This window comes from Dipodomys ordii, unplaced genomic scaffold (assembly GCF_000151885.1).
Source record: "Dipodomys ordii isolate 6190 unplaced genomic scaffold, Dord_2.0 Scaffold30, whole genome shotgun sequence".
NCBI lineage: Eukaryota > Metazoa > Chordata > Mammalia > Rodentia > Heteromyidae > Dipodomys > Dipodomys ordii.
Window position 1 is genome coordinate 14,901,729 of NW_012267246.1, and position 27,499 is coordinate 14,929,227.

Genomic DNA, 27,499 nt, shown 5'->3' on the forward strand with positions numbered 1-27,499 from the left:
CTCCATGTGATACCGGACTTTCTTTCGTGGCTTTTGGTGTTGAGTTCTAATTTTATTCCCTTGTGGTCAGAGAGAATGCAAGGTATAACTTCAATGTTTCTGAATTTAGATAAGTCTACTTTGTGGCCTAAAATGTGGTCTATTTTGAAAATGTTCCATGTGCTGCTGAGAAAAACGTGTATTCTGATATTGCTGGATGAAATATTCGGTAGATATCTGTTAAATCTAGTTGATCTATGCAGCTGTTTAGATCTGCGGTTTCTCTGTTGAGTTTTTGCCGAGTTGATCTATCTAGTGGGGAGAGTGGTGTGTTAAAATCTCCAACAATTAATGTCTTTGGATTTATATGGGATTTGAGGGAAAATAGTGTTTCTTGGATAAATTTGGGTGCTCCATTGTTTGGCGAGTAAACATTTAGAATTGTAATATCCTCCTGAAAGAGAGATCCCTTAATTAGTATGTTGAACGTGCATATTTCTGCTTTAGGTTTAGTGTTTCTAAACAAGAAAACACCTACAATATTTTCTTTCTGCTGAGCACCAGTGGCTCAGGCCTGTAATCCTAGCTACTCAGGAGGCTGAGCCAGCCCAGGCAGGAAACTCCCTGAGACTCTTATCTCCAATAAACCCCTAGAAAACCGGAAGTGGCACTGTGGCTCAAGCAGTAGAGAGCTTGTCTTGAGATGAAGAGCATAGGCACAGTGCCCAAACCCAGAGTTTAAGCCCCTGGACCAACCAAAAAGAAAAAATTCTTTCTGAATCTGGCTTACTTTGCTTACTATAGTGGATTCCATATAATATATTCCATATAATGTAATGGATGGCAGACCCATCTGTTTTATATTTTATTCTTTCTTGGTTAATAATATTCCATTTTTGTGTGTGCATGTTATGTAATAATATATGTAGCATATATTATGTGTATATACATACAAAAATTTATATGTGTGTATATGACCCATTCTTGATACATTACCCAGTTGTGGCTCATCCGGGCTCTTTGTAAAGCTTGGACACTGTAAAGAGTATGATACATTGTTTCTATCATTTTCTGACTTATTCTCCTGTGGATAAATGCCTGAGTGCTATTACAGGTTAGTTCTGAATGTTGGTTTTAAGTATTACACTCCCCTGCTACACTAATGCTCTGAACCATGGACCATATAGAGCAGCAATGACTTAGAGATTGCCTGCAAAACATAATACCCATTAAACATTTAATTTTTTTCAGAAAATTAAGTTCAACTGTACCAGAAGAGCACATTGCTGGGAGAACAATGTCAGTTCTGTACAGATCCAAGGTGATGCCCAGTACTTCATCAACAATCTTGGAATTCCCACTGTGCAGTTCGTGTATGAGGACAAGAAGGCCTTGGAGGTGATTGTTTCTAAGCAATGTAACACAGTCATAGGCAGTGAAGCAGTTGGGAGGAATTCAATTTCATTATGGCTTTTGGTCTGTCATATTAAACAGGTCATTCTAGAAAGTGGCTTCAATGAGAGAGTTATTCTTGTTCAGAGATTTTTAACAGTATTTGAAAACATCAGCTCTTTCCAATTGTGTCGAATTCAATTTGGAAAAGATTTATGCTGTCACTCACATTTTCACAGTATGCTTTGCAACCAGAAATTTGTAGTTGTTGAATTAACATCAAAACATAATTGTAATCTTTGGTATTCACAGAAACAGATGACATAGGCCATAGATCTTCCATTCTTGGCCTGAGGGAAAATGCATTTCATCAGCTTTATGTTATGGGAGCCTGGTGAATGAGCCACCCAAGATCTGTCAATAGTTTGCCTGCTTGAAAAAGAGATGACAGTTTCTGAAGAAGGAAACCACCATCTTAATCCCAAGAAATATCTTGAAAGTATGGCTTATCTTAATTAGCTTGTGTTCATCCATGGGATAGATGTCATTCCTTTTCGTCTCAGAATTATATCATTGTAGAGTATAAATATAAATCTTTTGGGATATTTTATCTTGCTTTACAAATTGGTCACACATTATTGAGAACTATTTGAAGGTTTAGAGAATAGTCAGTTTGAAATATTTTACATTAAAATAATTATGACTATTTAACTGAGTGAAGCCTAAATTGCTCTTGAAATAGTGATGCGCCAAATGTCTTTCCATGATCTGTGGAAAACTTGATTCTAGTTACATAGTAGCTTTTTAGCAACTTTTAGTTCACATTTCTCTGTAGCGATCCTCTCGGCCCTCCCCTTTTAAATGCCATGGAAATAGTCAATCCTCACTAACTCTAATACATAACACATAATACATAATAATGACAACCCAAACTCATGAAAGGGAGAAACTATGGATGAAACCTGTTGTGCTGAGATGAATTATAGGAAATGGGAAAGATCATTTTTCTGGACTTGTCTGGTTTTGTATGTTAGGATTTTAACATGCCACTGGTTAAAAACAAGCACAGTTGGAGAGGTATGTCTTATGTGAAATCTCCAGTGAATTCAGAAATCAAGTCATTTTCAATTTTCCTGCCTGATATATCTCTAATACCTCATATCATTTCCTCCATCCCAATGTTTCAGCTCCTATCTCATTAGCAAGTTGAACACCAGCAGTTTTTCCATGTGTCTAATTCATTTTGCTATACTTTTCTGCCAAGAATTTAGAACTAATCTAGTATAGCCTTGGGAATTGGACAAAATTCTGACTCTGACACTTTGTAGGCAAAGTATTGGACTTCGCTCAGCATAATTTTACAAACGAGATTCTTGAGTGTACTTAGGAATCTACTTCATAGAACTATGGTAGGGTTTAAATGAAACTGAGTATTAGATAATGTTGAGCTCAGATTGTGGCTCCATCAACTATGACCATCACAGTGGTTATTATTTGACTGCAGGACAAGGTATTGGTGGAAAATTTCCAACTTTTAAGATTAGGACACATCCTGGCAAGGGAGGAGATTATTAACAATTGACAATTAACAAATTTCCTAGGATGTCATCTGATGAACAACAGTGGGTGGATCTCAGGTGTGAATAGGAGAAGATTTGGAAACAAGGCTTGGTGATGTGGTGAGAACTCACAACACTGTGCTGATCTGGCTTAGTCTGAAGGAGCTAATCAAATATTCCAGTGACACCCAAACATCTAACTCTCAACATCAAAAACATTTTTCTTACCATTCTGTAAAAGTAGCTAAAAAGAGACCCAATCATTTATGAAAAATAACCTTGCTCATACTGATTTTGTAGAGAGAATTGTGTGTGTGTGTGTGTGTGTGTGTGTGTTTGTGTGTGTGTTTACTGGGTACTGGGGCTTAACTCAGGGCCTTGGTGCTATACTATAAGTTTTTGTCTCATGGCTGGTATTTCACCACTTTAGTCAGATCCTCATTTCCCGTGCAGGTTAATGGGAGAAAACAGTTTCACAGTTTTATCTGCCTGTGCTGGCTTCAAAGTTGGTCCTCAGATTTTAGCCTAATGAGTAGCAAAGATTGAGAGAATTATTTAATGGATTTTTCCCTTACAAAATGTGAATGCTTAGGATGAGAGGATTTTGTTTGAAATCCCCAAAGAACAAATACTAACCTTTATTTCTGTGTTAGCCTATAGCAAAATACTTGGATACAGCTTTTATGAGGAATTGTAACTATAGAAGAGTTTTATCTGTGATAATATTATTTTTATTGTGTCAATTAGTAAAGAAGTTAAGGAAATTAGAGTCCCATCATTAATTTGCTTGAATGTTAAAATATAATTTTTCAATTCTTTTATAATGCACATTGTTACAGGTAATTTTTCCAATATGTCACAATAATACAGGAGCAATAACAATAAAAGCAATAACAATATTTCTTCTTGTAAGACACTTAATGAAACTTTCATATTTGTTCTAAGTATTATTTATTTTTAATTTTCACTACTGCTGTGATTTAAGTATTTTCTTACCCCAACTTTCTAGTGAGAAAATTAAAACTTTTAGAATTTAACTTATTTTCCAAGTTTACACAACTAAGTCTAGGTTTCTGGATACAAGGTCTGTGGTAGTCATTTTTTTTAATCCATACCCTTAGTTTTACAAAATATGTCCTGAAACATTCTGTGGAAATGACATTGAAGAAAACGTCATTATTATTGCAGCTACTTTTTACAAAGTTTCTTCTCAAACAACATACCTATGTAACAAATCACTTAAACTCAGCTTTTCAATAGTACATACTTGCAATTTCTCCTTTTAATGGATTACTCTTCTCAGTTTACATTTGTGTTGGCAATTCAGAGCTAATTCATTAACATTTCTGTCTCAAATTTTATACCCCTACAAATCTCTGAAGCTATTGATGTATGGCTGTGAGAAGAATGTATGCTATAACACAAAGATAACCACAAAAATGCTAATTCAATAAATACAGGCAACAAAACATCAACAACTTGAATGTATACTTACTGGTTGTGGTAGGCCACCAGCTACTAAATGACTGGTTCCAAGTTTGAGGCATAGGTGTGCTTTGAAGAATGTACAGTGAGAGAGTAAAAGGATTTCTGTAAGGATCATGACAACTAACTTCAATATCATAATACATTTCAAATTCGTGAAGTTTGTGCCCTCCCAAACCACTAACAGTACCTATAGTCTACTTAAGAGACTTTGGGGAAATACAGTTCCTTGACTTTCTATTTTGAGATAATTTTAGATGTATAGAATAATTACAAAAATATTTCAAAGAGCTACCTGTCATTTATCAGTATCTCCTAAGGCTGAAAACCCACAGAACCTTAGTGTAACTACCAAGAGGTGTAATGCTTTAAACTAAACTGCTTTAGGTCATTGGCTTTATTAATACTCAACAGCATTTTCACTAATACTCTATTTCCATCACAAAATATAATCTAGCCTGCTTAGTTATTCTGTCTACTTAGCTTACCTAATCTGCAACAATTTCTCTATCTTTCCTCATCTTTCATTAATTATGGCCTTGAGGCTTCCAAATATTAGCTATTCAAGTGAAAGTCTAGAACAAAGTCTTCCAAAAAAGTGGCCCTCATAAACAGGCGGAGGTAGTAACACTATTATAAGATAAAGCCTATTTCAAATTTCAATTAGAATTACAATTAAAATATAATTTTAATGGTCAATATTTAGGAAGATAGCTGGGTACATTAGGAATTAGGAATCCTGAGTTTTCATGTATCTGTATATCATTCGTCAAGCTACAGAGATCCTTTTCAAATTACATGCCTCTATTTCTCTAACTTGAAAACTTTCAATCTGTCTGTCTGCCAGTCTGTCTTTCTGTCTGTCTATGTATTTAGTGATGGTACTGGTGCTTGAACTGAAAGCCTGGGAATTATCCCTGAGCTTTTTGTGTTCAAGGCTATCACTCTATCACTTGAGCCACAGCTCCATTCTGGCTTTTTTGTTATCAATTGGAGATGTGTCTTTTTTCCTGCCCTATCTGACTTTGAGTATTATATATCAGCCTCCTGCATAGCTAGGATTACAGGCATGAGCTACCAGCTCCCAACTGTTTCTCTATCTTCATCTAGGCAATGTCTACCATTTATTGAAAACTTGCTATTATAACAAGGTATACCTTTTATAATTTAATCTTTTATAAGTTATAATCCAGCTACTACCATTAACTCCTTTTTCACTGAAAATGAAATGGAATTTAATATTAAAGGTCACAAAGTCATTAAACAGTCAGCACAGAAGCTCCCTTCAGATCTGTTTGGCATTCAGCCCACATTTTAAACTATTGCATAAAAGGTTCCAAATTAGAAGCCCAAGGGCAAGATTCAGTCCACCAATTTAACTTGCTTATTAAAAATAAATTTTTGGAAATATTGGGGTTCTCCTTTTCCATGGAAATAATCAGCTGACTGAACATTGCTCTCTCAAGTTTGCCATGATCTCTCCCAAAGAATCTGCCCTGGTGTTTGTCTAAGAGTGCAGTTAATAGACTGGAGGTGAGGCTCAGGTGGTATGGCACCAGCTGTGAGCAGATTGTCACTAGCTGTGAGGGAGACTATAAGGCCCTCAATTCCATCCCCAATACTGATATCCCTCCCCCAAAAATAGAAAATTAAACTTTAGTTAAGAAGAATAATTGTTCAATTCCTCTTTCTGTAAAATAAATAAATAAAAAGAGAGAATAGAGTACAGAGAGGCCATGGTTTTACAGATTTATATCATATTCATTATTCACTTGGCTTCTCTATATTACCTATGACATTTTTTGGGAAGTGCCAGTACCAGGATTTGAACTCAGGGTTCTTATGCTATTTGCTGGATTATTCCTGCTGATGTTCTGCCACACCTCTGGTGTGGCTTTTTGCTATTTATTTTAGAATGGGATCTCATAGATTCTGCAGACCAAGTTTGTTTTGCACTGTGATCCTCTAGATGTCAGCCACCTAGTAACTAGTAATACAGGCATGAACAACTGGAACTCAGGTTATGGGTACTCATTTTAAACAAATATCTACAATGAACAATTCTCTTGCTTTCACACACACAAAAGTATATGTATTCTAAAGTAACCATTTTATCCACATTTTGAATGAATAACCTAAAATTTAGCCCATGTTGCTATGTTGTATATATTAGAATTTCTGAAAATATATGCTCTTTACCATGTAAGGACAAATATGAGACTATTACCCTTCTACTGTGGACACATTCCAGAACCCTAATGCATGCTTGAAATGGCAGAGACCCCTGAACTCTGTAAGACTGGTTTCTACATACATGACTATGATAAAACAAACTGGTCCCAGGTAGTGAATAACAATGGTGACAAATGGTAATATACTGTAATACAGCTCTCAATTACACTATTGTACATTTAGGACCCAATGTTAAATCAAAGAAAGGGTACTTGAGCCACGGATAACAGAATAAACTCTTTTTTAATGATTAAATCTTGATAAGAGGAAAACTATACTGTAGGGAAAAAGTGAATGATATAAAAATAATTTTTTACAGGTTGGTAGGACATTATTTGTTCTATTTTTAATGGACCTTGACATTTTTAACATCTTTTGCCAATATTTTATGTGAGTCCCATTCAGATATATTGTTTCTCTAAAATTACTTAAACTCCAGTCTTCTTTAGCTCCTTGTGGCATCTGTACTCTTAATTTTCTATTAACAAAATTTCACCAGTGCAAAACAAGCTTTGGATTTGCCCAAATGTTAATGTGATTCCTTTTTCTAAGGTATTGTGCTGTTAATTGAAACATCTCTGGTTGTAAGCTTCATTTAAATAAGGGTTTAAATTTGTAAACACTAGTGCACCTGTTAAGAGAAGCATTCTGCATCGATTAAACGTGAGGCAGAGATGGCTGGGAAGGAAATAAAAAGACAGATGCTTTCTGATTAAGAGTGCAATATTTATGACAGGCTGGTGGTCCAAGGCACATTTCTTCTGTCACTTACCAGCTGTTTCACACAATCCTTGCTCCAGATTGCTCTAGTTATTCCCTGTAGGCCATGTCAGAGGGCCTCCCTCTCTTAGTATATCAAGAGATCAATTCATAACCTATCAAGCTTCATGCCACAGACAGAAGTTTTGGTTCCTCACTCTGCTTAACCTCATATTTCTTGCTCTTTTGCTTGAAATGTTCTACTTTAAACCAAATTTACCTCTATAATAGAGCATTTGACATTTAAATAATAATAGGCTGAATGGGTATTAAAGCTTTTATATATTCGAAGTCATGATATCATTATTTCTATATCATTTAGTAAATCATAGGTATAAATCTAAGTAGCATTAGTGTATTGAAAGTTTTTATTAGCTTTTCCTTACATGCTAGATGGCTTGAGTGACAATTGATATTCTTTTTTTTTTATTGTGAAAATACCGTACAGAGGGGTTACAATTACATGGGCAAGGTAATGAGTACATTTCTTATCAATCATTGTTGCCTCCTCCTTTGTTTCCTCTTCGCATCCCACCACCCCCCAATTGAGATTCTTGAATCAATATTCAACAGCATGTAGGAAAGTATTTGTGTGCATGCATACATGTGTGTGCATGCATACATGTGTGTGCGTGCATATGTATGTGTGTGACTTTGACATGGAAAATTTTATGGAGTAAAACCAATAATTTATATTTGCAAATATAGTAAAATACAGCTCAGTAACAAATATATACATATTTTGGATCAAAGTAATAAATAGTTTACATGTTGATGCATAATGCTTTATTCCAAATAGAAGAAGAATTTGTACTTTATTTGGAGATCACTATTTTCTGTTTGGAACTTGCTCCTGTCCTTGCTTAATTAATAGATATTTTTAGTATAAATGTCAATTATAATAACCAGAAGAGTTCTGTTTCACTCTGTCTGTGTTCTACAAGTGATTTGCAGTATATGATAGAATGTGCTCCATACTAAGTGCTAAACGTACTTAATCAATGCCACTCACTCTGAGATGAGAATTTCTTGTTTCGTTTTTTTATTAATTTGCGGGTAGTGCAATATATTAGTGCACTAATATCTTCATTCTCACTCCAGTTTGTTTGCTTTGCTGGCACTCTAATAGCTGAATCATGCCACCAGTCCAGCTTTTTGCTGCTTACTTGTGATCCTATGTACCTCAGATTCCTGGGCAGCTAAGATAATAAGCTTGAGCTACTCAATACTCAGATCTTTTCTACTTCAAATTATGCCAACCAGAAAGTAAGGTTCTTTAGGCACTTCTCTGGCCTAGTCTTTGTCCTTTATTTTAGCAAAACCACTGAAAAAATTGTACTAAGATACATGGCATTATCTCCTGATCAAATTTGCTTCATTTGAGGAAGTTCTTACCTATTTTTGATCTGACCATCTAAAATTCTAAAGATTGATTCCCCAAAATAGATTTTGTTTTCTGAATAATATATGCAAGTATTTATCATATTAGGAATTAATTTTTATTTAACTTTCATTTATCCACTTAAATGACAATAATCCCTAATTTATTAATGATCTATTGTTAAATTTATGAATCTTAATTAACAATGATAGTAAAATTTAATATGAAATATGGAAAGAACTTATTTTACAAAATATAACCATATTTGTAAAGACAAAAATAAATTAGAAGAGTGGTTTTGTTTCCCATCTTTGCAAATTTCTTACAAAAGACATTTAGCAAGATGCGGCTGGATTTTCCTGTTTTTGCATCCTGCTTTCTGTAATGTCTTGTTTTGGTGAATAAGCATAAAAGATGTTAGATTAATATTTTTTGTGTAACAACAGATATTTTTGTTTGATGCTACACTTAAAATTGACAAGCGATAGTTTCCTAAAGGCTAATTTTAGTGAGGACCTAAACCCATATTAATAAACTAATTGTACCCTTTAACATGTAGCTATAGATTAACACAGAAAAAAAAGAAATGTTAAGACAGTGTGTTTGTGTGTGTGTGTGTGTGTGTGTGTGTGAGCATGCACACATGCATGTGCACATGGACTAGAACTGGGGCTTGAACTCAAGGTCTTGTGTTTGCATATGGCTTTTTTGCTGAGAGCCATTGCCCTACCACTTGAGCCACAGCTCTACTTCTGAATTTTGTTAGTTAATTAAGTGCCAACTCCATAAGTATCACCTAATTTAATCTACATGGATACCCCTGGGGTAGGACCTATCTTTGCCTACTCTTTACTAATGAGGAGCAATGAGTCATTATTTTTGTTTGTTTTATTATTATTGTTTTGTTATTATATGCTATCACTTGTGATTGAACCCAGGGCTTGGGCACTGTCCCTTAGCTTGTTTGTGAAAATGAGATCTAACATCTTTTCTCTGTATGGCCTCAAAATGAAATCTCCCTAACTTTTCTCCTCTGAGTATGTGGGATCACTGGCATGCATCACCACTTCTGGCTTATTGAGCAGTATTTTTTTTTAATTTTATTGTCAAGGTGATGGACGGAAGCATTACAGTAACTTAAGTAAGGTAGTGATTACATTTTTTGTCTAAATTGTTACCCTTCCCTCGTTTTTCTCCCTCTTCCTCCCCAATCTCCCCCCAGTTGTAGATTATTTCCAACATATTATCTTGTGAGAATTGCTGTTGCACAGGTTCCCTCTTTGTCCTTTGTCTCACCATTTTGTTGTTCCCCTTCTTCCCTAGTTCACATAAACATATATACAATAACCAGGGTACCACAATTGAAGGCAGTGAAAACAGAATAAACCATAGAGGGGAAAACACAAAAGAAAAAAAAGAAATCATGTAGTACATTGAGAACAACAAAATAAAATCTCTTGCATCCATGTCTTGGAGTTCATTTTGCTTAGCATCATCTTATATAATCATATATAAGATGACTGTTAAGCTATTCTGCTCATCTTCTAATATTATCCTAGATGTACACTAATTAATACAAATAAGGGAAACCATGGGACCTATGTTTCTTTGGGTCTTCTGGCTTACTTCAAGTAATACAATTTTTTTCCAAGTCTTTCCATTTCCTTACCAATGGGCTTGTGTCATTCTTTCTGTTGGAAGCATAGAATTCCATTGTATCTATATCTACCACATTTTCTTGACCCATTCATCAACTGAGGGGCATCTGGGTTGGTTCTATATCTTAGACATGGTAAATAATGCTGCAGTAAACATAGTTGTGCTGGAAGCTTTAGGATAGCCATGTTTGTGATTGTTTGGGTAAATGTCCAGAAGTGGGATTGCTGAGCCATAGAGAAGCTCTATGTGTAGTCCTTTAAAGAATCTCCATACTGGTTTCCAGAGTGGTTGAACAAGTTTACACTCCCACCAACCGTGCAGTAGCATTCCCTTTTGGCCACATCCCCTCCAGATTTCATTATTATAGCCATTCTAACTTGGGTAACGTGGAATCTCAATGGTGTTTTGATTTACATTTCTTTTATTGTTGGACAGTTTTTTGATGTAAATCTTTCAATAAAGTAGAACTTTTAAAGAATCACATGAGGGAAACTGCAGAATGTATCTATTAGCTAACACTAATTTCCTACAATGTTTGAATGCCCCATCCTTCTCCATGCATCTTGTGTTTTTTTTTTTTATTAGAAGTTTATCTTCTGGAGTAAAGTACATTTTGTTTTGTTCTTAACTGGAATAGAGATTTGAATAGAGGGTCTAATGCTTGTTCCTTGTGCTTACGTGGCTATCATTCTACTACTTGAGCCATTCCTATAGCATGGCTTTATTTTAGAGATGGGAGTACCATAAACTTTTCAATACTCCGGCTGGCCTTGAACCTCTATCCTCAGATCTCAGCCTCTTAAATACTTAGGATTGCAAGCAATGAATATAGTTTTGATTTCATGACTGCTGGGACTTTGAGCAAAGCTGATTTGAGGAATCTGACTCAGTTAAGTGTGTCTATTTCCTTTTACCATGTATGATAAGGAGTTCAGCATTGATTCTTGTGTCTGAGCTTGATTGTGATTCCGTGTAAACCTTGGTGTGTCTTTTCTGGCCATCTGTAGGTATTGTCATCCCATTCAATTGACAAACTGCACAGACTAGAGAATATAATACTCTCATAAACGCTGGCTCTGTACAGCATGCTGCTTCTTAGAGGCATTTCTTTAGAAGAGAAGGTTAAACCCCAATCAACAAATCAACAGTTATAGACCAGACTGGAAAAGCTTTGATTGTACAATATATGAAATGCCTGTCACAGAGGGAATGCTATTAAAGTGGCTGTGTGCTTCCAAGAGCCTGAGGAGTAAACACAAGAAATTGAAATATGAGACAGTTATTGAAAAAAAAGTCACACACACATACACAGAATGGAGAAACTCTTAAGACTCAAATGGATAATTCAAACGATTATATTTCAAATTGCCTACTATTTTCCAATGGCTGCAAGAAAACAAACTTTCCAGAGCTGTGTTCCTTGTTTGAGAATCTAAATCAGATCACATATTCTGAATGACCATCACTGGATCAAAAATGTCAATCACATATACTCTAACACTGTTTTAAAGCTTACACTGTTTCAGGCACTGTCCCTCGATTATCCCAGTTAGAAGGAAACCAATTTTATAATACATGTTTTGGTCACTTCAATTATAGCACTTTCAAGAGAATTTATCAATAGAACATGCAAAGAATGTCAACATTTCAAGTTAAGATTATAAGGCAAATCCAACATGATTGTTAATAATTTGGTTGAATCAACTCATATATGTAGTTAGCCAGCAGTTGTGATATGTTTCTCTGTCTGAATACAGAAATCAATAAAACATAAATATGGAGAAAAGAACTTTGCCTCTTAGTGGCCAACAGTCTAGATTAGGAATCAGAGATATAAACCATCAAGTGAGTTACAAGGTAAGAGCATGTTGTTGACTCACAGGCTGAGCAGACAGTTCTCACTCATAATGATCAATACTCAAGGATCTCTTCATCTTCCCCTTCAAAGAGTCCTTTCTAAACTTTGTCCACTTCTATTCTTTCAGATTCAGGGGTATGATTGTCTGGAGTCTCTGAGATCCTTGCATGAATTTACAATCGATAATTACATAATTTAATTATTACATAAATTTGCATTGATTCAGAATGTATAAACATAATTAAATAATTTAATTATTACATAAATTAGTGCATAATAAGTAAGAAAAATAACATTACTTTAAAAAGAAGCATCTAAAGCCAAGAGCTATGGACTCATTCCTGCAATCCTAACTACCCAGCAATCTGAGATCTGGATGCTAACAGTTCAAGGCCAGCTTTAGTGATGAAAAGTCTGAGGTACTGTGCATCTCATCTAAAATAAAACCAGGCTAGAAGCATGGCTCAAATGGTAGAATGATACCCAAGCAACTACAATCAGCAAATATTAGACCCAGTACCAAATAACACAAACAAAAATAAGTTTCTAGTTAAAAAAAATATGTATAGAGAAGCAGGCAATATTCAGAGACTGGAGAATTTTAGTATTAGTGTAGATGCATTTTGCATCAAATATGAAGTAAAATGCCTTTTATAGTATGTTTATCTTTAAAAGTTCTACTTTAAGTAAAAGGTTTTTTTTTTTTTTGGCAGTCCTGGGGGCTGAACTCTGGGCCTGGGCTCTGTCCCTCAGCTCTTCAGCTCAAGGGGAGTGCTCTACCACTTGAGCCACAGCACCACTTCAGGCTTTTTCTGCTTATCTGGTGCTGAGGAATCAAACCCAAACTTTACATTTCAGATATTCAAGTGACTGAATTAAAATATGCAAAAACAAGCTAAAATTAAGCTATTCCAAATATGACCATTTACTTTCATAAATGTAAAAAAATGAAGATATAAACTGAGTGTTGGTGGCTCATGCCTGTAATCTTAGCTACTCAGGAGGCTAACATCTGAGGCTCAAGGTTCAAAGCCAGCCTGGACAGGAAAGTCCATGAATCTCTTATAAACCACCAGAAAACCAGAAGTGGCACTGTAGCTCAAGTGGTAGAGCTCTTGCCTTGAGCTGAAGAGCCGAGGGACAGCACTCAGGCCCAGAGTTCAAGCCCCATGACTGACCAAAAAAATAAAATAAAATGCAGATATGATGCTGGGGCACCTGTAATTCATGCCTATAATCCTAGCCAATGAGGAGGCTCAGTGCTGAGGATCATGGTACAAATCCACTTTAGGCTGACAAATCCAAGAGAATCGTACCTTTAATTAAATCAATTGGACTTAATTTAATTAATTAAAATAATTAAAACACAGATTTGATGATTATTTGGCTTATTTATTCTTTCTTCAAGAATTGTCCATATTATGTAACAGCTACCAGCTGTGGTGTGTGTGTGTGTGTGTGTGTGTGTGTGTGTGTGTGTGCATTCCATCCTCTGTTTCCTAATTTCATTTCCAAGTTAATTTTGGAAGCTAGAAAACAGACAAGTTCTTTTCTTCTAATTCAGTGTTCATGCCACATTTCTTTGAATATTTTTAGATCTACAAACATTTGGAAGAACTAATTTAGAAAACTTTTTTTTTTCAAAACATCGAACTAAAATGTTAAGAACTTTGGTACCAACTTCCTTTAGTAATGAAGTCTAGAAGGAGGGACTTACCTAGTGCTCACAGTTTGAATGAGGGCTGTGGCCAAAAACGAAATATCTTGTCTTTTCTTTGCCTTGATACCTTTGTTATTTCTCTTCATTTGTGTCTGGAGTCACAGATTTTCTGGGTTATTTTTCACCATTTACATAAACCAAAGTTTCTAAGTTCTCAGGCTTCTTTCCCACCTCCCCCAACCCCCGACTTGGGCTTCTTTTTTAGATAAGCAAAAGTTTCTGTATGAACTACAAAGAATGACATGTTTCTTAAGTCCCAAAAATTTTAAGACATTAAAAATATTCCTCAGATGAAAGCCAAGGACACTGCCATATAATGATCCTTATTACTTCCTAATGGAAGTTCTGACTTTTCTCTAAGTCTCAAGAAGGAAATCATTGTCTTTGGTCTCCTGTCTTATTTTGTTCTTTAAATGAAGAGAGGATTCTACTGGAAGAGAACAAAGTGTTTATTAGACTTTTGATTTCTTTTTTTAAATTTATTGTGAAAACACTGTACAGAGGGGTTACAATTACATGGGTAAGATAATGAGTACATTTCTTATCAAGCATTGTTGCCTCCTTCTTTGTTTCCCCTTCCCATCCCTTCCCATCTCCCCAGCCTCCCTGCCAAAGTTGTAAAGTTCGTTTTCTACATAATGTCTTGTACATCTCATTGTTGCAATGGGTTCACCTGTATCCCTATTTAAACAATTTGGTTTTTCCCTTCCCCTCCACAAATTATACCAACATCAAATACAGTGAAAACAGGGATTATACCGTGGGGGAGAGACATACAAAGCAACAAAGAAATCATCTTATAACTATGTTAGAAACAATCTCAAGAAAGAAAAAAAAACATTTGAATCCTTATCTTGGGGTTCATTTCACCTAACATCAACTTATCTGACCTTTTCTGCTTGTCTCAGACATATACTAGTTTTTGCAAATAAGGGAAACCATGGGACCTATGTTTCTTTGGGTCTGGTTTACTTCACTTAATAATATTTTTTTCCAAGTCTTTCCATTTCCTAACGAATGGGGCAATGTCATTCTTTCTGATGGAGGCATAGAATTCCATTTGGTATTTTTACCACATTTTCTTGATCCATTCAGCAACTGAGGGGCATATGGGTTGGTTCCAGATCTTAGCTATGGTAAATAATGCTGCCATAAACATAGTTGTGCTGATAGCTTTAGTATGGTCTTGTTTGTGATCATTTGGGTAAATGCCCAAAAGTGGGATTGCTGGGTCCTAGGGGAGCTCTATGTGGAGTGTTTTCAGGAACCTCCATGCTACTTTCCAAAGTGGTTGAATAAGATTACTACAAAGTGTTATCAATAGCTTTCATCTTGAAATTATTCTGGCCCTATTTTCTCTTATCAGAGAGAGCATTTTAAGCCTAAATAGTACAGTATTTATGTTCTACTGAGAAGAGGGTAAAAGTGGGAAAGAAATGATATCTTTATGTACAAAATGACCTGGGGAAAGGGCTGCCTAATCAGCATATCTGAATTTTAGAAATAAGGATAATGAGAAGTGGGTATCGAAAAGGAGAGCTTTGGCTAGCTGAAATATATCTTTTTGAGTAGACTAAAGAACTACAAACCATAAAAAGTAAAAAACAATAATTAAGCTCTAGAACTTGAGGTCCAGTTTCCCAAATGATAGATAGTCCCAGTTTAGAAAAGTTAACTTCTTATAGACAGCTGCTCAGAGGCATTAGACTTGTTGTGAAATGTTTTCACTAAAAAACCTAGAGACCTGAACCAATTATTAAAATGTTATTGGCAATTTCATTTGTATATTGTGAAAAACTGGGTTTACAAAGTATGGCTTTGTGGCTGAAGCTTAGGAGGTACTGTAATACAAGATGAATTTGAAAATTTGTTCAAAGATATCAGGTTTAACGGGAACATTAAAAAAAAACCTAACAAGTTGGCCTATCATGAAGAGTCTTCAATGGTATACACACATTTGGTTTAGGTAGTATACTTTTAAGGGAAAATTCATTGCAGAAGACTTTCTAAAAATGGAATACATGGGCTGGGAAGATGGCTCAGTGGTAGAGTGTTTGCCTTGCATTCAAGAGGCCCTAGGTTTGATTTCTTAGCACCACATAAGCAGAAAAAGCTGGAAGTGTTGTTGCAGCTCAAGTGGTAAAGGGCTAGCCTTGAGCTGAAGAGCTGAGAGACAGCGCCCAGGCCCAGAGTTCAAGCCCCACCACTGACACCAAAAAAAAAAAAAAAAAAGGAATGCATTACTGAATGTGGATGACTGAACAGCTTCTGCTTCCAGTGCTGTCTGCCACCAGCTCCATTTCAGAGCTGATGAACACATACATGGTAGTTTGTGTGTTTAGAGCAACAGAGAGTATGGGTATGAGTAGTAAAATGTTTCAAGCAATGCAACATCTTACATGTTTTTGGCAGAGAGGTATTACGCTTTACATGTTTGAATCCTAATGGGAAAATGTAAATTCTAGATTTAAACACTAAAAGGAAAGTAGAAAATGTTAAGTATTCAGGTCAACTAACTCAGGTTCCTTATATTCTATCATTAGCCATGGTATTTAGGTTCTATCTTGCCAAAAGAAACAATATGTAGACTAATAAAACTAAAATATTAGACCAGAAAAGTAAATAATTCTGTTCTTTACTTGAAAGATAATTATGGTGATATTATATATGTTAAATAAAAGTGTGAGTAAATTCATACAGTAATGTTATTAGTATTTTGATTATAGTTTTTCAAGATACTTCTAAACCTTAACCTTTCCTTTCCTCTCCTTTCTCTTTTCCTCCCTTCTCTTCCTTTTCCTCTTTCTTCCTTCCTTTTTTTGCTTCCTTCCCTCTTTCCCTCCTTTCTTCCTTTCTTCCTTCCTTCCTTCCTTCTCCTTCCTCTCTCTCTTCTTCCCTCCCTCTTTTTTATTTTTTTTGTGCTGTCCATATTTTTATATTTATTTATTTTTAAGGAATGTTAATGGTATTTTATTTTATTTTAAAACATGATAATAGTGTAGAGTATCGTCATGCCTATTATAATTATTTACTCATAATTAGAAGTTACCATAAAACCATAAAATATTTTATTGACTATTTTTAGAGTTGATCATTGTACTTGTCTCTAGTTTGTCTTGATAAATTCCTATCCATAAAGTTTAGATCAAAGTATAAATATTTAAAGCCCTGAAATGTACTGAAAAGAAACCGGCCTCACTGGTGATACATTTCAGAACCTTTATATAGAGATCAAAGTATTCTTTAAAGTCACTCTTACTGTCTGTTAGTGTATATTTTTTAAAAAGTCTACAGCCTGTGTTCCAATCAATTTTATCTTATTTAATTTGCTCAGCTATAGTTTACTGATGTGGATTATTTTTAAAATATATTCAATATAAAGTCAGTTTTGGGAAATGAATACATTAGAATAGTACAAGAAATTGAACTTTCCTTTCAGAAATAAAAATTGGAAATATGGCATCAAATTTAACCTGAGGACAAACCATAAGAGAATATGAATTTGTAATTAATTTACAAGTTAGTGCCAAGATGGCATTCATAAAAAGATTCTATGTTTAAGTTTAGCATTGCTTGAGTGTTTCTGCATACTCACATATTCTTGAGATGTAAGAAGCACTGAAGTGTTTGAAATGTTGAGACTGGAACATAGAAAATGTGTGACAACCAGCTTGACAGGTGTCAAGAGATTTCCTTATGAAAATCTCACTACTTTTACCCCAAAACTACTGCAAGGAAATAGCATATAGAACTCCTTCAGGAAGGTCAGAACAGATCCTAAGAAAGGGAAGAAAGGGGGATGATGAAAAGAATCTGAGCTAAAAGTGTGCAAAAATCAAGGTTAATCATTCCAAAGACATAATTTTAACATTATAGGTATTTGCTTTTAGTGCTGAACAAAGGTATATGTGTGTGTTTAAGGATGGGTGGTGTGCAGGTTTTTAAGAGACTCAAGATATGATTAATGTCTCTGTCTAGTGAGCATGCAACCCTTCAAAATAGCTTGTGCTATTACTACACTATGATTAACCTGTAAGGCAACAGAAAAATAGACTCACACCACATTGCTTTCTATCATTCTCTGAAATCATTTTTTAGAAAGTGCCATAAGAAAAAATTACACTTCAGCTTTGGTTGGTGGGTAGATAGTTCAGTGCAGAGGGTGCAGGTATAGATTATTCGATCTAAATTCTATTCAATACATCTGTTTTATTAGTAGATTATATCTGCTTTTCATATATGATGCAATGTAAAACAACTTTTTCAAAATAAGGAATTGAATTTAATTTATGTTAAACATAAACAATGTTGGGTGCAACAATGTTTGACAAGAAATGTCCTTATTACCTTATTTATGTAACTGTAACCCTTCTGACATCACCCTTATAATAACATAATATTAAATTTTAAAAAAGTCTCTAACTCTGATGCTAAAAAGAAACATCAGACCTGAGCACTTAGAGATTTCTTACAATCATTTATTAGGCAAGCGTATATTTGTAAAAAAAAAAAAATCCAGATTGGGGAAGGTGGAAATAAACAGGTATCTTATGGTAACAGGAAAGTAATTTCATCTTTTCTTCCTTAAGAATATTAATCATAACTCTTCAGGATACTATAGCATTTGCAAAGAACAGATAAAGCAATGATATAATCCATAGTCCTCAAGGGATTTATAATCTCATTAGAGCATCCAAGCATAAGCATAAACAAATAAATGGCAATAAAATGAAGCCAAGGCTCAATGCCAAGAGATTTCTGTAGACAGTAAGGTTATCTGTGGCATATCAAACAGAGTGATCCATTTAAATATAAATGAATATTTAAACATACCTACAGTTATATCTATTTTAAAGTTCCTTGGACAGTAAAGATACATATACTGTAGATAAAATTATCTTGAGTAACAAGAAAAAAAATGAAGCTATGTCTATCCAGTGATAACTTAGAGATAGTGGTTTCAGATAAAAGCAGGTATTTAAGTCTTCAAACCACTCTCCAAAAATGATGTAGATTACTTTTGTATAGTAATCAGAGTCAGTTTCTAGTATCACCCAAGAAACAGGTAGAATCCATTTTTAAAGGCTTCTGTTGGAAGTGGCACCGTGGCTCAAGTGGTAGAGTGCTTGCCTTGAGCTGAAGAGCTCAGGGACACCCAGGTCCAGAGTTCAAGCTCAATGACTGACAAAAAAAGACTGCCATATATAATAACATATTTATTTCAAAATGTAGCCTTGTATTAATACTACTCACCAGGAATATCTTTATAAACACCTCAATCTAAGTGTTGATTTGGATTTATTTTCTGGTGCTGGTACTGGGCTTTATAAGCATGTGTGCTGAGCTTTTTCTGTTGAGGCTGGTGCTGTATAAATTGAGCCATACTTCTACTTCCCAACCTCTTACTGCTTCATATTATTGTTTGCTATTTTCATTTCTCACTCCAGTCAGTTTTTAGAAGTACTGCTTTTGACAGTACTATGTAGTTGAGTTCACTTTTCCCCTTAAAGAGTTTGTATCATGGCCACCAATTAATTGCTAATAATTACTACTCATTCATGCCATTCAGCATTCTTTCACATCTAGACCTTGTTGCTTTTCACCAACCATATCATCCTCTACTTTACCTGAAAATGGTTGTCTGAACAACTTTCCATGTTTGCTGTGAACGATTCTTTATGGTACCATAAATAAATACTACTATGTTTTACTTCTTTTTTTTTAATGCTAGTACTGGGGCTGAACTCAAGGCCTAGGTACTATCCCTTAGCAGCCAAGTTTTTCCCCAAGGCTGGCCCTCTACCTACCATTTCAGTTACAGCTCCACTTCTGGGTTTTGGTGGTTAATTGGAAATAAAGAGTTTCATGGACCTGCTCAGGCTGGCTTTAAGCTCGAATCTTCAGATCTTAGCCTCCTAAGTAGCTAGGATTACCATGAAGATCCGTTTGTGTCTGGCTATAATCTTTCCTCTTTCCTGTTGTCTTTAGCATTCTCATGACATTTAAGAGAGCAGTAGTATGAAATTATTTGAGTTCTTTTTTTTCCTAATAGTTCACTGAGGGTTGATGATATTTTTCCTAGACCTTTTATCTACTGCATTTGTGCCCAGAGTCTAGAAAGAAAAATAGTTCAAATAGTTCATTGAGATAGATTTAGTGCATAATTTTTAGTCTGTTAAGGTTTTGGGTATCTATAACAGAAAACCAAAAATCAGATGTTTTAACAACAACAACAACAAAAAAAAACATTACTATCTCTGTCCAGAGACTACAAGTTCAAGATCGAGAGGTCACAAGTAGGGCTGGTTGCTTCTGAGGACTTGGAAGACAGTGGGCTTTGGGGTATTCCTTGCTTTTATAAAGCTTTTATTGTTGCAGGATAATTTCCATCAACACATTTTTTTTACCTTCATCTAGCTGCCTAAATTTTCTCTATTAATACTACCTTACACATTTTATTGTAAAATTCTCCTTTGATATCTCAGCTTGAAGACTTTACTTCTCAACAGAGTCTATTTTTGTATGAGGTGAGCCCAATTCACAATGATCATGTCGATGCAATAATATACATCAATGGCTATTGAAGAATGTAGTTTGCAGGTTCTTTCCTGTGTTGCTATTTTTTCTCTTTCTGAAGTGCTCCTATGACCCTATAACATGCCTATAAAATGTCGTACTTTCCTATTCTTCTCATACCCCTCTTTTAGCATAGACTTAAGAAACACTTGATAACAAGTTTCAATCTTGTTTTACAAAGAGCTTGAGTGATTTGAGTCAAGAGGATCTGACAAACTACTGAAACATTTCCAAGTTTCATACTGTGTATTTGTTTATGTTCCAGTTAGCCAAGTTCATGGCTCTGAATGATTATCTAATCACATTGCTACACAATATTGCAAAGTAGACGACTGCATAAGCTTTCCATGATTGGTCATCATGGAAAATACAATCTTGATTCGATGTGGTTCCAGATGGTGGTTTGCTTATAATAGTTCAGATTTAATCATGGTCATTATACAGGAAATGCAAATAAATTATACAACCTTTGTGAGAATTTTTATGTTATGTGCAACTACAGGCTTTCATTAAAGGCAGTCCTTTATGCATTATAGAGACAAAAGTAGATTTTCTTTAGGATTTAAAAAAATATTTCTGTTATCTTCACCATATGAATAATTTAATTTTTAATACAAGTACCTCATAGTTTTGATTGTTATTTACTTGCTGTTCATTGCTTTGAGCATGTCAAGATGCAACATTTTTTTCAATGTTCTTAACCCTGCTCTCCAGAAATCTGAAATGGGTTAAGATTATTACTAGCATTATTAATGTGTTCTGAGAAAATATTTTAGTATATATTAGTATAAAATCTCTCTAGTTTAAAACATTATTTATTGAGAGATATAAATTCAGTATGCAATATTTTATGCTAGCTGTCCAGAACCCTGCTCTGTATGACTTACAGAACATTTATTTTTACCACCGAAGTCATAAAAGTTGTTTTCCGTATCCTCCGTCAAACTTAACTACAGGCAAGAAGTAGTAGAGAAATTACCTGTCACATTATTCACAGGCTGGTCCAAGCTACTGTAATACCATAGTCCACTAAGCTAATTTAGAAGAAAAAAAATGGAAAGAGCTTTTTAAAAGATGGCATTTATATGTAATATATGTAGAAGAGTTTAGGGTTTTGACAGCTTGAGATTGTTTCCTCTTTAAAGAGAATGCATAAAGAGTTTGAGTTCTGAAATATGCAGAACTTCTTGAAGGTAACTTTCAACTCCCATTAGCACTTTTCAAAGTTTCCTATCTATGTGAAAACAATGAGTACAAGTAGATGAAATTTGAATGAATGTTTACTTATCAACAATTCAGTCATTGGTTTGAGATTTCAATTCTATGATCCAGTAGAGTAAAAGCACTACTTATGCACGTGATATTTTACATGTTTTATCTACTAATTCCCAAGAGATACTATTGAAAGATTGTGTCTAATTCCTTCTATAGCAAGATATAATATTATGATTGTTGTTTTTGTTTCATGAGAATGAATTTGTGAATGAGAGTATGACTTTTGGGAAAGACTTGCAAAATTTGAACTTCAGCTTTATTTTCTTACTATCTGTATCCTTTCATGGGTTATCAAATTTCTTTACTGTAATATCCTCATTTTAGTAGAATTACAATGATACTGGCATGTCTGCCAAGTGATTCCTGGTTGTGATTGTCCTTTGAAAGTTGTTTAAAACCTCTTGCCTCTGCTAGAAACTGTCAGTGTGATGATCTTTCTTCCTTAGTTGTGAAAACTACAATGATCTCCATACACTATCTGGAAAACAAAAATGCTTCCTGATGCAAAACACTTGAATATCTGTTCTATATTTATCTAGAGTCAAAGCTTTGTTCAGTTGCTGGAACCTAGTAAACATTCAGTAAATTTTATAAATAAATAGCATTTATATCCACTCTGAATAGCCAGAAGTATAAAATGCTTGTCTCTCTCTGTACAAGTGCATGTGTGCATATATATTTTTATATGTGCATACACATGGAAAAAGATACATATTTCATATTACTTATCTATTATTCAAAGTAAAGAAAAGCATAGCAAAAATAACAAGCTTTGTTAAATTAATTTTCTTTCCTATTATTTTACAAATGACTCAAATTCACAAAACGAACTTTTATTTACGTTTGTTTCTATTTAACTCAATTGGCAAAATTGATAGATAGAGAATGGCATAGAGGAGAAGGAAATATTGTATTTTAGACAACATCCTATGAGTTGTGGCCAGTGATATTTTTTCCTTTATTGAGTCTAAGAAAGATTCCCAAGCCAAAAACAAAACAAAACAACAACAACAACAACAAACTAAAATGGGAGGTTTTATGTCAAAATGTGAACTCAGGTTTTCAGGTTTAGGTAATTGTTATTTCTTACTACTAATAATGATAAAACACCCTGATTTTAGTTTTTTTTCTATTTCAAGGCCCCTTTACTTTGTCTAAGCTATGCAATTTAAATAGGTGTTGCTGTCACCATTTTATAGATGAAGAGACTTAAAATAACCTTATGAAGTGACAGAGCTGGGGAAAATTTCATGGCTAAAAGAAGTTTTCCCATTCCCCCATTATCCCATAACTTCAACAGCAGTCAATTGCCAATCGTTCTGAGAAACATAAATACCATTCTCACTCTTGGCCTTTTCCATCCTTTTAACCTACATACTCACTGTTTCAAGTGACTTAATCCTTCCCAGGTGTTCAAGGTAATTCCCCCTAACAGGATTCGCTAATGCTCTCAGCACATTACTTAAACTAAATAGTGCTTTTAACTATTCCCCTGGACAGTCATTTGGTCCAGTTTTATAGTAAGAGCACACTAATACTGTTAAGGTTAGTTTACAAGTTGAAATACATTTGGGGTTAGATAGATTGTATGGATGGTTTTATTCCACAATGGGAAGGCCTTACATTCAGGTGGCACTTCCTACCTAGGAAGACCATCTTTATTATGTCCTTAATGGGGTGTTGTTGATAATCACACCATATTAACAAGCCTAGTACTCCCTCAACCACAGGGCCTGAAATGTGATCCAGGAAAAATCACTGACAAGGAATTTCCACTGGCATGTAGGCAATATGCTATAACATTGATGAAGGCTTTTACAAATAGGTTGTCATTTTATTTGAAACCTCCCACATATAAATTATTATTAATTCAACAGTCTCATGACATTACTAATAATCATAATTATAATCGGTTAACCTAGGTTGAAAAATTATTAACTGGTATTAATTATTATGATAATGACCAGCATTTAGACAATGTATACTATTCACCGGGCATTAAATAAAATATGTATATAAAATACATAAATAAATAAAGATATATATAAATACATTTATATCCTATGAAGAATAAATAACTTTTTAAAACTATATAAATATTAAGGGTGAATCTAAAGGAAATATCTGATTTCTGGCTATATTTCCTAAGTCTTCATGTCTACTTGTCCGTATAATACATTACTGACCTGGACCATGAACCAAGACTACCAGGTTCTATGGTTCCCTACTTGGTATTTATTTGTGCTAGCATACAGCCATCTAGATTTGTTCTAAGACTAGATTGATTGACATCTTTCTACTGATTTTTCAGAATCTTGATAGATAATAAACTAATGCATAAATATATTCTAAGTTGCAAGGGCTTTCACTGGGAAAGCTATTTTCCTTCAGTTATATGACTCCAATACTAACTTTACTGCTTATGGCATTTGGTAAGTGCTACTGAATTAATGAATTATTAATTAATTATTCTTCCAAGTTATAGAATCCTTTGAAAATACCTACAATTTACAGCAAATAATAACTTAGCTATGGACATTATATTATACCATATTACGCCAGTACTGAAAAATATTTCAAGAGAGGGATACAAAAACCCTCAGACCCAGACACATTTAATATTTCACAACATAATTCTCTTATCTTAAATATAAGTAAGAGTGGCCCTATTTCAATAGACCTATTCTAATACATTATTTCTAAAGTGTTTCATTATCATCGTAAGAAACAAAAAAAACAAAAAGTTTCAAAAAACAAAAATAAATAAAATTAAGAAAGAGGCAGATTATCTACAAAGAAATAAGAATAAGCCTAGCATGAGATTTTTTTCCTCAGCATTCAAGATGGTAGCACAGAATAGGAACTGTTTTAAACGTTTTCACTGAAAAATTATTTCCAACTTAGAATTACAAAATTAGCCAATATATCCATTAGTTACTTGTGCAAATGAAATCGAGGTTTCTGTTGCATGGACTCTTGCATATATATTCACAGGAAACTACTTTCAAATAAATCAAAAAGAAAAAAAATGATCAACTATGAATATGAGTGACAGGTGTCTTGATAGTGATCAGAAAGAGAGTTGCTCATGGATGGACTTAGCAGGTATTAAGATATCAGGTATTGATTAATGTAAGGATTCACTTTAATAAAACTTACTTTGATTTTTTTCACCTCCATATGCTTTATCTTATTGCCACTACTAAATCCAAATCAGGGGTTGAAAGCTTTCATAACCACCATCAAGAAAGCCAACAGAAAATCAAGACTGTATATTTTTAACATGCTCACTTTCTAGTGAGTGAAGGTAGAAAACATGTGTGCTTACCTAGTAGCAATATTTCTATAAGTGAGGCTTTGATGGACCAAAGTGAATTTTTACTTTATTTATTTATTTTTTTTTTTGTTGTTGGTCATGGGGCTTGAACTCTGGGCCTGGGCACTGTCCCTTAGCTCTTCAGCTCAAGGCTATTGCTCTACCACTTGAGCCACAGCACCACTTCCGGTTTTCTGGTGGTTTATTGGAGATAAGAGTCTCACAGACTTTCCTGCCTGGGCTGGCTTTGAATCGCAGTCCTCAGATCTCAGCCTCCTGAGTAGCTAAGATTACAGGCATGAGCCACTGGCACCCAGCTTGAATTTTTATTTTGACAGTACTCTCCCCCCATTATTACATGTAGAGTCAATATTGTTAGAGAAAGATTGCTAGCATAGCTGAGTAGACTTAATATCATGGAAATACTTCAATATTTTTTATCCGGTTGTTTTATGAATGAAAATGTTTGGCCAATCTGGCTTGTGTGACAGTAAGAAATGGGCAAATCCCATAGTCCTTAATATTTGAATCTGAAAAAAATAAAAGCCCAATATATTATATGCTATTGAAAAGTTTGAAAAATTAAAGTAAGTTGTGCGTATTTTAAATAATTTACACAACAATTTCTAATTACTTTGAAGAATTATCAGTATGATGCTCTCCTGTTATAGCCTGGCTAGATGAAATATTTAAGAGATATCATATTATTATAAAGCATAATCTATTCAAAACATATTTTTATGTTTAAATGTGTGTTCTAAATATGCATTTTGAATTTATATTTCAATTAAAATTTCAATATTCTATTATTATATAATTCTATAATATCAAATTAGCTTTGTTTTTGTCTTCTGAGGCTGGTTTTAAACTGATTTAAACTGAGATTCTCAAATCTCAGTCTCCATAGTAGCTAGAACTACAGGCATGTACCCCAAGAGCCTGACATCTGTTTACTTTTGTTTATTGTTATTGTTTATTGTTCTTTTGCTTATTTTTCTTTTATTTGTTGTTGACTATATTATTACATAATATTTAGTGGTATCGGCAATAAAATAATTCATCATGTAATGTTTATTACATAACTTAAATACCTTTATTTTCTGTAAGAATCAGATTTAATTGTATAGCAGCTACTTCCTTGTTAAGATAAAAGCTATCCATGAAAAGCATTAGATAGGCCCTTGGAGAGATCTGAAAGACCTTCATGTGTCATCTGTTGGGAGCTTAAGACATATCCCTCTGCTCTGAGCACTCTTTTCACTGTATGCTCTTTATTTGCCTTGTCCCACAGTCTCATTTCAGTCTTAACCAAACAAAAAAAAACAGAAGCCAACTCTCAGACTGCATACCATTGAATTATACTTTGTGGCAAATGGACCTTATTTCATTTCAAAGACTTGAACTTGAAATCACTCGCAACAATTTTAAAGCAAATGTCTTTCCTCCTGCCAGCCATTGCCTAATTTAAGCTTCCCATCTGCACTTGTAATTATGATACAGAAAAAAAAATCTGTGTTGAACAAAGAGTTCTTTTTTTTTTAAATTTCTCTCAGGATAGACAAATGTAGGCATGAGGCTAAATGAAGGACAACCTTTTCAGTTTACACTTTAAAATACCTTCTCATCAATTACAAAATGATTTAAATACATGAAGTTTACCTTAAAACACATCCTAATACTATTACAAAGGTTTACAAACCATTCATATTTAATCTTAAAGTAATTTAAAGTGAAATAATTGATAGCATCTTATAAAATATGAAAAAATTATATATACAACATACTTATTTATATGACATTTTTATATGACTAGCAACATAAATGTGTTCATCCAGTGTTTTCTTACCCCAAGCAATAAAATATCTTTTAGTATTTTTAGATATGGACTTAAAATGAAAAACATCCAGTTTTATTTTAATAAAATCATTAAATATAATGTGTGTGTGTGAGAGAGAGAGAAACACAGGATATCTGGTAACTTAGAGCAAGTTATAAGTCTGCAGCCTTTTACTGATATAAAGAGTGTCAGAATCTGTCATTTAGGCATTTTTAAAACTCTGGTAATGCTCTTAATAGATTGAAAATGAAAAGGGAATCATACTTTCTCCCACAAAGATATTTATTGTCCCAGGGAAAATTGAGGTCAGTTGATAAAGTGGGTATACACACACACACACACACACACACACACACACACACACACACAATGTTGGGCTTTATTCCCTAACACATAAATTCTACACCTTCCAGAATCTCCACCCACTAAGACCAAAACCAGAGAGTTGATTATACAGTTTTCTATCCTCAT

The 27,499-nt window shown here is 34.2% G+C and overlaps 1 protein-coding gene across 1 annotated transcript in view; it reads left to right on the forward strand.

Annotated features, from left to right (window-relative positions):
* Nucleotides 1-27,499, forward strand: part of Naaladl2 (N-acetylated alpha-linked acidic dipeptidase-like 2) — a 902,864-nt gene that overhangs the window by 691,341 nt on the left and 184,024 nt on the right. Inside the window, exon 9 of the mRNA XM_013016159.1 lies at nucleotides 1,231-1,377. Within this exon, the coding sequence (XP_012871613.1) occupies nucleotides 1,231-1,377 (147 nt within the window). The remainder of the gene's footprint in view (nucleotides 1-1,230; nucleotides 1,378-27,499) is intronic.